A 14,261-nucleotide genomic window follows, 5' to 3' on the forward strand; every position below is an offset into this window, starting at 1 on the left:
GCCTCCAGGCGATGAAGCTCCACCGAGCAAGGCCCCCCCCCCCCCTTCCTGATTTTTTGGTTAGAAAGAGCCCCTCTATTTTAATTTTATACATATTAGGCCCAAAAAAAAAATATTGGTTGTGCCTCCCTGTTTACTGATTTTTATACATATTATATTACACTTATGGTACCTTATGAAGCGTTTCGAAATGACCGCGATAGAAAATCTGAATCGATTTATAATTTCAAGAAAACATACTAACTAACAAATCTGATTGTGTTGTCTTTTCAGATAACCAATAAAGTGGCGTGACACTCAGAGCTCGTCGACAACAAACTCGCGGAGCAACACTTGTTCTGTAAAGCATTTACAGGGGACACACAAAGTGTGCACTCATGATGCATCATAATGACCATATCATACTCCTAGCAAGGAAAGATCATTAAGTCAGCGCATGCTGCATAAACCCATGCTTGACTCATCACGCAACACCACAACTCTCATGGGTGAGGTTCGATCGTTCCTTTTATTCTTTAATGCATTGGTGCTTTGTCTAGTCTGATCTAACTGTCAGCAATCCAATCGCATTGGACTAGTAGGACTTGACGACACATTGTTTATATGACTGAGTCCAGTCCAATGTCATTGCCGCGTACCAATCACATCAAATTGGGGGGGGGGGGGGGCTAGATGATATTAGGTGTATTAGCATAGCCTAGACAGCTCTGGCACGCAAGTCTTGCGTGATGCTCTCTTGCCAGCCCTGCCTGGCGCTCCCTTGCCATCATTGTATGTCACTTTCTTGTTAGCCTCGCCTAGCGTTCCCATGCCAACCTTGCCTGGTACTCTCCTTCCAGTCCTGACTGGCACTTCCTTGCCAACCTTTCCTGGTTCGTGCTTGCCAGCCTTGCTTGTTGCACGCCATACAGCCTCACCGGTGCCCCTAGGTGGCCTTACCCAACTCCTTGCTGGTTGTGCTTAAATTGGGTTGGCCCAAGACCTAACCTAATTCCTCTTGACCTAATTATCCCCTATAAAGTGAGTAGTACCTCCTCCATGGAGAGGGACTTTTCCCCAGTGGCTTAGCCATCACTCAAGGGATTCCTCCTCACCTTTAACCACCATGCCCATACACTACCCCTATCACCAAGATGGTTATATCCAGCATCTCATCTCTACCAACCGATCTAACTTGATCATTAAAGCTTGCTCCCATGGCATAGTCTTTGGGGCGGTTCTAATGGTTTGCTGTGTGATCCTCAAATCTCTGACGTAGCAGCTATCCAAAAGAGATATCAGAGATCTATGTCGCATCAGACACTAATTTGCAGCAAAATTGACCATGTTGTCCACATAGGAAATATAAGTGGAGGGCAATATCACACCACTTGAAGTATTAGCTCTACATTTGACTGCAAACATGCAAACTACCAGTAGATGATCAGTACATTGCAAACTAGAGACATATAAATTATTTGAGATGACTCCAATGTTGATTCCACTATGCCTAAGAGTTTGGGAAAACTAAATCCTACCAAGAGAAGCTCTCCAATATTCTGAGGGATATGTTTTTTCTAATTATGAAAACTAAACTAATTAAAGTTATACTTAAATTAATCAAGCAATTTAAAAATGCCTAATTTGTTATTAAAAAACCTAGGAAATCATGTTTAAAGTCTCTTAAGGGCATATAAATTATAATCTCTTAAAAAAATTATTTTTGTTATATCATATTTCCGTAGACATTTATCGTTCCAAGGTTAAACTTTTAAAGATATTTTATTAAAATAACTGTAACATCCCAATTTCTAGGTATGAGATTTATGGCTTAAAAGGTAATTTTCCCTTTTGAACTTGTCAAGTTGAATGCCTCAATTCGACGTGTTGGAAGCTTCCCAACTTGACGAGTTGCTGAGAAAAACTCGACGAGTTGGTGGCTGATTATGAAACCCTAATTTTTAGGGTGTTACACCCTATTTAAAGGCCTTATGGCCTTTGTATGGCCTCTTTATCCGCCCCCTCTATCCAGGAAACCATAGTTCGTGCATTTTCTCTCATTTTTGTGTGTGTATGAGCTTGATGAGTGTTTCTTGGTGTTCTTGTGTAAGGAGTTTGGAGTTTGAAGAAGCTTGATTGAGAGGAAGGCAGTATATCTGAGATATTCTCTGTTGGTGCATCCATTTTAAGGTATAAAGTCGAAACTTTGACCATTTATTGCTAAGATCTCCTTCTTGGAAGTTTATTCTCATTTTGGGTTCGTTTTGGAGTCATTCTTGGGTTTGATCATTTCTGAAAGTTGCCACTTAGGATATGGCATTTTGTAGCCTCTTTGGGCTTAAAGTTTCGAGCTTTATATCGATCTAGGCTTCCATCATGTTCTAAGTCCTTTGTTAAGTCACTTTTGAGTAGTTTAGCCTGTTGGTGTCATGCAAGGGCGTATATATTATTAGTTATATTCAACTTCTCAAGTGCGTAATAATATATTAACTCATTTTAGCTGAAAAAGTTAACAGAAAAGACAAATTATTAGGTTCTTGTAAAAACTATAAAATAAATTCATTGAAATAAAAGAACTTTTTTAAAGCCACAATTCTTGACTCCAAACACCACCACAACCTAAGGCCCCGTGTAAGACTATCGTAGCTTGAAAACCTTAAAAAACGCAAAAGGGAAACTCATATATTATGGTGTTTGGATATATATATATATATATATATATATATATATATATATATATATATATATATATATATATATATATATATATATATATATATATATATATATATATATATATATATATATATATATATATATATATATCAGATTATTATTATTATTATTATTATTATTATTATTATTATTATTATTATTATTATTATTTTTAATTTTATTTTGTGTTGCAAACATATTAAGATGATTAATGTCATTTGGTATGTGGAATAATTTCGTTTTTGCCATATCTCTTATCCACCCTAAAATTCTATTTTTTTCCTTTATTTTTTCACATACTTCTTCAATCCTACACCATTTTCTATCTTTATTTTTAGAAATATTAATACCATTCATCTTTTCAAAAATAGAGTTGAAGTTTCAGTTGTCGATTTTAGTCTTTTACTTTTTTATTATATACATTTCTAATTTACTTTTATCTACTAATTATAATTTGAATTTAATATTTGTATTATCATGTTTTATACTAAGTTATATTAATTAATCATAAATATTAAGTTTAATATTTATTTATCGAATTCATATAAAAAATCAAATGTATACTAAAGATTTGAAACTCGATAACATATTTTATAAAAACTTATAATTCAAATATATCTTACAAAAGTGATAACATATTATAATAAAGGGAAAACTATAATAAAGTCCCTACCTATTGGCCTTATAATCGATTTAGTCCCTATATTTATTTTTTATTCAATTATGTCCCAAAACCGGTAATCGTATTCAATTTAACCCTTTGACCCGGTCAACAGGTCATTCAACTTTCAAAAATTACATTTTTGGCCCAGATTTCAATTTTTTTTTACAAATTTGGCCCAAAATTTACACTTTTGGCCCAGATTTTAAATTTTGTTACAAATTTGGTCCAAACATTACCCTTTTTGCCCAAATTTTAGAACTTTATTATGAATTCATCCCAACTTTGGTTTTTTTTACAACTTTTTTTTCTCAAAAAAAAATTTCTAATATGTTTTTTCTTTATGAAATCATATTAATACAAAAAAAACGTATTTTTACATAAAATCTTATATTTTCTATATAAAAACTTTTTTAAAAACTTTTTTGTATATGAAATATCTAGTTATAAAAATATATATTTATTAAGTATACAAATATATACAAATTCGTTTTTATAAAAAAAATGTATACAAACACCTATCACCTTTATATATATATATATATATATATATATATATATATATATATATATATATATATATATATATATATATATATTTAGGTGTGTATCTATATTTATTTTACAAAATCGTGTTTGTTTTTTTTTATAAAAACGTGTTTGAATAATTTTTTATATAATACGTGTTTGTATACATTTTATAAAATCGTGTTTGTATACATTTTATAAAAACGTATTTAAGTAACTTTTTATATAATACGTGTTTGTATATATTTTATACAATCGTTTTTGTATACATTTGATAAAATATATACGAACACGTATTATATAAAAATTTATTAAAATAAGCTTTTATAAAAAATGTAAACAAACACGATTTTATAAAAAAAATATAGATAAAATAGGTGTTTGTATACATTTTTTTTTATAAAAACGGATTTGTATATATTTATATATTTATTAAATATTTATTTGTATAACTAGATATTCATATAAAAAAAGTTTTTATATAGAAAATATAAAATTTTTAAGTGAAAATACGTTTTTTTTTTTTTTTTTTTTTTTTTTGTATAAGTATGATTTTATAAAGAAAAAACATATTAGAAAACAATTCTTTGATAAAAAAACTAAAGTTATGATGAATTGATAATAAAATTCTAAAATTTGGGCAAAAAGGTTAAAGTTTGGACCAAATTTTTAACAAAATTAAAAATCTGGGCCAAAAGTGTAAATTTTGGACCAAATTTGTAATAAATTTTGAAATCTGGGCCAAAAACATAATTTTTGAAACTTGGATGACCTGTTGACCGGGGCAAAGGGTTAAATTGAATACGATTACCGGTATTTGAGACTTAATTGAATAAAAAAATATATATAGGGACTAAATCGATTATGAGGTCAATATGTAGAGATTTTATTGCAGTTTTCCCTATAATAAAACATATACATCACATAATGATTACATGCATTATTTTAAATAATATGAGAATTGAAGATAAACATGATTTTTACATACCAATTGAAATTGTGAAATAAATATCATCGATAGAGGTCGAAACAACGATGTAGATAATTAATTCTAATAGTTCCTTGCTCGATATAAACATATAAAAGATATAAAAAATATATATTATTTATAAATATAATCTTATTTATTTAATAATTGTTTATAATAAATTAATAATTAGTTCAAATTTTGTTATGTATAAAATATTATGATAGTAGAATTTATAATATTATTGTAATGAAAAAATATATAATATATATTTATTAAAATCTAATTAGTAAAGAGATGTATTTGACAATTTATATAAATTACACAAAAAAAAATGTACTAAGAATATATTTTTTGACGTAAAAAATAATGTAAAAATAAGAGTAGGATTGGAAATGAAACAATATTTATCCTATTTTTCATTTTACGGGGCAAAAATTGAGATAGATTGGAGATGATTTAATAAAAATTTTCAACTTCTCATATATATATATATATATATATATATATATATATATATATATATATATATATATATATATATATATATTAAAAGCAATTAAAAAAATATAAAGAGACAGATATTCGACTTTGATAGAATGAGACAATCAAGTATATATATTAAATGGTGTTATCAGTTTATACCTCATTGATTTGGAAATATTAATACCATAATATTTTAATTTATTGATAATATTAGTATAATATAACAATAATAAAATTAGTAGGTAAGAAGAATTGTATAGCGGTATGGAGTGACCATCTCATATGAGGGTTAGGGGTTAAGTCTTTATAGAGACATATATGGTTATTAGGAGTAGATTAGTTAATTTGTCGATTCAAAAAAAAATTATAAATAATGGGTATATGAATAAACTAAGCCCTTTTATTAATGTGCGATAAGATGAGCTTGGTCTTCGTCAACCATGATTTTCCAAAAAACAAAAACAAGAAAAAAAAATCAAAATTTTTTCAAGCCAAAAAATGGGATACTTAATTCGATCATTGATTAAAAAGTATTATTGCCCATCTTTATTGACAATGTCACTTAATGGTCCACTTGTGTTTTTGGAAAAATGACTTTTGAGGGTAACTAAATTTTGAATTTGTTTTCATTTGGTCATTTTCTTTTTTTTACTCAATATACATCGAACATTCGAACTTGTTGTTTGTGTTTACCATAACCCTTTTGACCGACTTTTGATTTGTGATTGCTGGTCAAAGGGTTATAGCGAACACAAACAACAAATTCGATGGTATACAAAAAAAGGAAATTGACCAAATGAGAACAAACTCAACAATTGGTTACCCTCCTAAGTCATTTTCCTCGAAAAGTTAAGTGAAATTAAAGTTGCAAAATTATCAAAGATTACAACCTTCTTTAGCCATAACGTATATGAAAAGCATTTCGGAGGGGTAACTTCGTTAAAACATGGTCTATATTATGCTTACTGTGGTTAGCTGTCAACACCTCTCTGCAAAAGGATATGACTGTGTATGGGAGGTATATTTATCAGCATAAACGTTTACCTCGAGGTATATTATGGTGATGTGTCTGCAAAAGCTGCATGATATTATACATATTGATGTTGTATCTTATCCCATGAATTCGATCTTAAAGCTAAGTAAACCCAAAAATCACAACACTTGTGATTCTACTCATTTGTAGACTTGTCTAGAATCCATGATACGATAAATCATTTGATTGGAAATGTAAATATAGTTATGAAATACACCTACTTGGTCAAGATTCCCCTAATAAATATTCAAGTGCATTATAAAGTTGTACATGTATGAATAATGTTCTTTCGTGGGTTATGTTTTGAAAAGAAGCAAAAATGAATCTCATAAAGTCATTAATATCAGTAGGAGATGACGTGAGATTTGTTTTAAATGAGTAAATGAAAAATAAATCAGGAAGGTAACCAACTATCACAGGTCAAAAGTCAATCAAAAGGGTTATGGTAAACACAAACAACAAGTTCGATGGTATATTGAGTATAAAAAAAAGGAAATGAACCAGATGAGAACAAACGCAACAGTCATTTACCATTAAGAGTCATTTTCCCTTGTGTTAATTAAGTGCTAGATATTTTCCTTTGGTAGATGAAGATGTAAGTGTTATCCTAAATTAGAGATCACAAAAAATGACAGAGTTAATTTAGGATTACAGAGGCATAACCAGATATTTCTTTTTTACAAACATTTTCAACAATTTTTGTCATGTCTTTTAACTCCGAAATAGGGTTAATGACTTAGGAGGGTAATAAGGTTTTAACTTTGTTCACCTTAGGTCCTTAAGATTTTTTTTGTACATATTACACCAACATGGTTGTTATAACCGTTTAAAAAAGGTAATAAAGTTTTAATTTTGTCCACAATAGGTCCCTAATGTCTTTTGTTGTACATATTACACCAACATGGTTGTTATAACCGTTTAAAGAAGGGTAATAAGGTTTAACTGTGTCCACATTAGGTCCCTATTTTTAATATATTTATCATTTTCATCTAACTCTTTTACAATTTATATTAGTATCTAGTTAGATGGCTTTATCATTTCATCTTCTTAATTTAGTCGTCCGTTCACCACAACCACGGTTTCAATAAAAAAGGTTATGTAAGCCAATGGCGGAGCCATGTCAAAGTAAAAGAATATCCCCAATAAGTAATGGCTCCGCTAATTGGGTATCTCCGATAGACAATTATTTATGGAGAATACATCATTACTTGTCGGGGATACTCTTTTACTTTGATTCTAGCTCTGCCACTGGCTTATAATTTATCCAAAATTTCATATAATGACATAAAATGGCATTTAAAAAATATGTTTTCTTAATTAATTAAGAGGTATATTTGGAAATTAAAAAAAACTTTTAAAAAACTAGTTTAAATAGCTTTTTAAATGCTAGTTTATAAGCTACTTTTTTGGCTTCCTAAATATGACAACTTAGAAAATATCGAAAAATAAACTAGCTTATAAGTTAGCTGTGACGCCAAACATAGTCTTTATCATTAAAACTTTCATTATTATTAGCTTTTTTTTCCTAAAAATGAAAAAAAAAAAAAAATTGTTATGTAACCTTTCGATTGAAATCGTTATTGTGGTGAATGGACGATTAAATTGAAAAGATGAAATGATGAAGACATCTAACTAGATACTAATATAAATTGTAAAATAGTTAGATAAAATGATAAAAATATTAAAAATAGGAACCTAATGTGGACACAGTTAAACCTTATTATATTTTTTTTAACGGTTATAACAACCATTTTAGTGTAATATGTACAAAAAAAAAAAACCTTGGGAACCTAATATGGACAAAATTAAAACATTATTACCCTTTTTAAATGGTTTATAACAACAATATTGGTGTAATATGTACAAAAAAAACATTAGGAGCCTTATTTAGACAAAATTAAAACCTTATTATCCTCCTAAGTCTATTATAATCGGGTTTTTCAAATTCCATTTTTTATGCATTTGTATGATGAAAAATTAAATAATCTATTTCCCTCATGTTAGTATTTTTTTTTTCAAATAAATTTAAGACATTCTTGAAAGTTCAAATGTAAAATGTTTATTATCTCTTATATCTTGATTCATCTTCCTAAACTTTTTGTTAGACCTCTGACATGTTTTTGAACTTTTTATATTTGAAATACTTGGTATCACTGATTTTCAACTAAAATGATATAATCTTGTATTGTAATCAAAATCCGTTTTTGTTTCTCTAATTTTTGTTATGTTTCACTAAAAACAAAAACTCTATTTTTTATTTTATTTTTATTTTCATTTTTTGCAATTTCAATTTGTTCTTAAATTTACGAAAATGTTATTTAAATTTCGTTATTTTTTTTACTTTGTTTGCAATTTTAATTCCATATCCAAAATAAAAATTTATTTATTTTAAAGTTCTAAAAAGCTCGTTATAATTTCGTCATGATTCCAAGTTTTATATTTAATGCCAACTTTTGATGAAATGTTGCATAATTAAATCATATATATATATATATATATATATATATATATATATATATATATATATATATATATATATATATATATATATATATATATTAAAGTCAGGCTTAATATTATTTAAAACAATAATCTATTTATTAAAATTGTACTTTTGTTATTAAATAAAGGTAATCCGAAAAAAAAAATTGACCGAGTTCTAGACTTCTAGTTGCCAAAATTTTAAAATAAAGTCGAATCGTCAAACATTATTACAAAATAAAATATATTTCTATATGATATGACATATTTATAGTTGTTCCTCAAATTTACTACCCGTCGGTTATCAACTTTAATATTAATATAAACACATTTTTTATCAACATACCAATTTTTCTTCGCCAATTATAACAACCACAAAACTAAACCTTCAAATATTCAACTTGGTAGGACCTAGAAGAACTTTTGTGTCCTATTTTCAACAAGATAATCATTTAAAGGGTAATATATTCTTAGTATATATTTGGTCATTGAGTTTATTTTTTGTTCATATTTAACCCTTTAACTTGTTAAACTGTACACATTCAGTTATTATGACCGATTATTTCAGGTTAAACGGTAAAAATGTTTTAACAGGGTAATATATTTTTCATTTTGTATACATTTAGTCCTTAACATTTTTGTATACATTTAATCCTGAATTTTTTTTTTTGTTGCAAAATAATTTATTTTGTTTTTGTACTCATTCAATACTTATAAATGTTTTCTTTAAGTTTTTCTCACATATTACATGGAACAATCATTAACGAGGTGTTTTAGGCTTTTGATACTTATGTTCATCGCGATCTCGACTACTTTGTTGCTTAGTTTATGTATTTTGAACGTCATAACTTTTTCATACTATCTCGGATTTTAACGATCTTTATATCTATGCGTTTGTATTTTACTCTACTACAACTTTTATTTAGATTACTACCGTTAAAAAGTAATATATTTTTTAATTACGATCTTTATATCCATATGTTTTTTTATTAATGCATGTATGTATGTTTTTTTTTTTTTTTATAAAATCGTAAGTAAAAACATATTATATTTTAACAAGAGTAATCTTAACAAAAGTTACAAGAGACTTAAAAAACGAACACGTAGATATAAAGATCGTTAAAATTAGATATCGTATGAAGAAGTTACGATGTTCAGAATTCAAAACCTAAGCCAAACCACAAGACATATGCAACCAAGTAGTCGAGGCCACGATGGACATAAGCATCAACAACCCCAAACACCTTATAACGCCCGTAGATCAGGGCTAGTCAATTTATAGACAATGAGCATCAAAAATGACTTTTTGATGGAAGATTATTTAAATAAGTAATCTTAACTAAGTTGTAGTATATGTCACAAGGTTTCCATGCATATAAAGAATACCGAAATCCGAGTTATAACGAAGAAGTTATGACCTGTCGATGTTTCGCGACAGAACCGGCACGACACAACGCGACGTAAATAGCGAATTTACGATAGAGAGATATTTGGATTTAGCGATCTAAACAAAACTCGTAGAATACATTAAACTGAGAGTGTGCATGAAAAGAACGCCCAAATCTGACTTCGTATGAGGAAGTTATGATTTTTCGAAGTTTCAGCTTAGCAGTATACAGCCCGAAATTCGAATATGAGATCGAGCGATATTTAGCCGAAACAATCTAAACGGTGATTGAAGATCTCGTCGATTGTAGTCCAACGGTGAAAAGATAGATGAAAACGGACGACAGATGAAGAATTTACGAGTTTATAACGGAGTTTTCCTTTCCCGACCTACTAAAAATAATATATAAATAATATAATAAAAATAAAGTCAAAATTATCCGACGAAGTCTAAATGAAAGTTGTAGATCTTGTTTTTACTTATGCGTCGATATAAATAACATCGAAAACGAAGTTTGTATGCGAAAGTTATGAATTTCTGAATTTCAGGGCGCGAAACCCCAAAATTGTCAGAGTTCACGACGTGAATACAGTGTTCACGAAGTGAACTCAGTATTTATGACTTCTAGAGCCTGACAAATGCAACTTGCGATGACGCATGCAGTGACGACTGAACTCACAACGTGAATCCAGAAAATGGCCCTATAAATAGAATTCAAGGAGCAACCGAGTTTGGTTGCTCAATCTCTTCTCTCCCACTCCCGATACTCTCTCTAAGCCCTATTTTAACCCCCTGAATCCCCGGTATCATCCCAAGACACGAAGCAAGTCCCAAAGTTTCAAGATCACGAGAAGAAAAGAGTTTCCGAGCCAAAGCTCTGCCTGTGAGAGGCCCAGTGTGTGAAGAGATCACAGTTTCACCGAAGAATACTACTTCTACAAGGTGTAGTGCTACCCGATCATCTTCTGATTAGGTGAGTGTATAGTCCCTTTCATAACACGATTTTAATACAAGTATTGTTTGAATGTATTAAGTATATGTTTTGTGTGAGTGTGTAGTCACTTTCTTCTAACACATAAATATGAAGTATTTGTTATGAAATAATATTGTTGTTTATTTGAGATCAGTGTGGAATCGATGTTTTATATAGTTTTTAAATGAGTTAAACTGTATATGTATTTTATATCTACAAATATGTTGGGTAGAACATGGGTAGATGAGATAATTGGTGTGTGATAAAAGGATGAGTTGGATAATGAGATAAGAGGTGATATAGATCTTGAGATGAGGGTGACAAGTGGAAAATGAGTGAAACCTTTACCCAAACGATGTCCCCCGTCATTTAGAAGAGTAGGGATGACAACCACAGACTATTCTAGAAATTCAGTGGAACACTAGCAACCACAGACTATTCCGCAACCATTTTCTTTGAAATATTACTCTGATTTTTAAAAACAAAGCATAAACAAAGCATAAACAAAGCAACCATTTTCTTTGAAATATTACTCTGATTTTCTTTGAAATATTACTCTGATTTTTAAAAACAAAACCGAGTTTTTAGGGTTTTGTTTGACTTAAACCAAAACCAACCCAAACCGACTCATGCTTATATATCCCTATATCTATATGATTATTAATTGGGATGCTATGTTCATTTATATTCTTTTGTCTAGATTGTTTATGTTGGTTCATTTATAATTGTTTAAGATATTTACGAACATAAATGACCACAAATAGTGTAATTTACATTTTCATTTATTTTGTTAACTTATATACTAAGGACCATTAAAAAGCGAATCCGATACGGTAGTCGTCTTCTTTGCTCGTTCGCAGTGGAAAGGGCCATTCTATGTGTTTACACAAGACATAAGTACGTATTTTTACTAGTTCTTCCACTTTTAGTCAAAGTCTACTGCTGACTTAAGCCTACAGTTCTATCGCAAGTTTTAAATCAAATATTTTTACAGATACGTTAGAAGAAGACTTGAATTAATTATTGTAGTTGGTATCAGAAAAATCTGGACATTAACGGTGGTAAGAATACATATATATGTTACCTGGTGGTGGTTGAAACGACGGAGACCCCAGTGATGGTGAGGGTATAACCAGAGTACTCATGTTAAAAAACTTATATGTCTCGTACCTAAAATTACACGTAGGTAGAAGACCTCTTCCTGTACTGCTCCCAGTATAGTACTCCCTCGCAAACGTATTGATTGAATTATCCAAGCAAGCAGTGCACTGCGCTTCTGATAAGTATGGAGTACACTGAACAAGCCCATAAATCGTTGAGAAATCTGGCCCACTCGTGTTCCCAGCAGCAAACTTCAGTAGCGGACCGCCGGCAGCCGCATCAGCTGTCAGCCGTTTCAACAATGGCCCCGGAGACCCATTGAACCGGGACTGATCCGTTGCATTTAGTATGTTCCACTCAAATAATGGATTCTTATTTGTTCGAGGGTTTCCCAAAATATACTCATTGGAGTATTGCAACAAACAGATATCGTAGAATATCACTGCAGCTTTGCTATACCTATACTCTCGGCAGTTTTCTCGCAACTGAACAATAGAGTCATTCAGACAACTCTGGCACAAATCGGACTCGACGTCCCCCCGGCAAAGGGCGATGGAGTAGACCCTGTCGTTTCCTTGGCCGACGGAGAAGTTGAAGAAACCATATCCAGAGTTGGTGTTGAGGAGGCCGGAGAGGGTGTTCTCGACATTTCTTTGGTACGTACTGTTTCTGGTGTCATTAGCTGCGATTTCACACTGACTAGAAATGAACTTAGCTTCCGCTAGGGTGATGGTATTGTTTAAATACATGAAGATAATTGAGAACCATAAGAGGAGTATTCGGGCGAGCATAAACATGGATTCTTGGGGAGGAGAAAGTGGCGATATGGAATTTGAGAAGTTTATTGAAATGTATGTATTGACTTGCCTATTTATTAGAGAAATATATGTATTGACTGTTAAAAGACGCGATAAATCTTTGTTCCACTCGTTTCCTGATGGACTTGAAGATTTTTCATTTTCCATATACCATGGTTTCTTAAAGAGTTTCTTTTCTACAAGCGGGTTTGTTTGGGTAAAAGTTTGCAAAAATACAGTTTAAGAAATATGGTAAATTACATAAAAATCGTTATGTTTTTAATTTTTTGTTATTTCTATCATTGTTTTCTTTTTTCAACAAAGATATTATTTTTCTAATTTGTTTGAATCTTGATCACTTAACCGATTGATTGTACTCTTTATGACATGATACATCTTGATGATATAGTATAAGAAATTCTATACAATCTTTAAATTGCTATCCTTTGTGATTGAAATATTGTTTGTATACCCCAAACTTATATGACCAAGATAAATATAATAGAACTATACTAATATTGAATGTCAAAAAGTTGAAAAAGCTAAAATATACGTTTGTCAAATTTGGTTGCATCATTAAAATAATGAAATTATGAATTTGACTTTGAACTTTGCAAAGTTATCCCTTTCATTTTTTTTCAATCTTTCTAGAATCACAATCTTTCATTATCATAGTAGAACTCCTTTACACCTATAGGTTGTGCATTAATATATATATATATATATATATATATATATGGAAAAGTTCAATAGAAAACCATAATTATGGGTTTTTCAAGAAATCAAATCTTTTTTTTCAATTTCTAGAGCTTATTCTTTATCGAAATAAAAAATCTAAAAATATCTAAATTCATATATTAACATTGTCAATGTGAAAAATATTTTTCGGATTCACCGTGTGAATCCGGATTCACGTTGTGAATTTTCGAAAATTCACATTGTGAATCCGACGTAAAAAAAATCGAATTTTATATCATTGGAAAAAGGATAAAAAGTTATGAATTTCTGTATTTTTAGTTTTTTTTTTTTTTTTTTTTTTTTTTTTTTTTTTTTTTTTGATAAAAAATAAGTTGTAAAAGTTGAAAAATAGATTGGTTCCTTGGTTAATTATGGTTTTCTATTGAACCTTACCCTATATATATATATATATATA

General features: G+C 29.8%; 1 protein-coding gene across 1 annotated transcript in view; it reads right to left on the minus strand.

Moving 5' to 3' along the window:
- LOC145043179 (cysteine-rich receptor-like protein kinase 29) overlaps positions 1 to 13,222 on the minus strand; it is a 33,359-nt gene extending 20,137 nt beyond the window's left edge. The window contains exon 1 of the mRNA XM_078991745.1: positions 12,295 to 13,222. Coding sequence (XP_078847871.1) covers positions 12,295 to 13,108 — 814 coding nt within the window. The 5' untranslated portion in view covers positions 13,109 to 13,222. The remainder of the gene's footprint in view (positions 1 to 12,294) is intronic.
- Between the last annotated feature and the right edge of the window lie 1,039 nt (positions 13,223 to 14,261).

The sequence above is a fragment of the Lactuca saligna genome, chromosome 4 (genome assembly GCF_052625555.1).
Source record: "Lactuca saligna cultivar CGN05327 chromosome 4, ASM5262555v1, whole genome shotgun sequence".
NCBI lineage: Eukaryota > Viridiplantae > Streptophyta > Magnoliopsida > Asterales > Asteraceae > Lactuca > Lactuca saligna.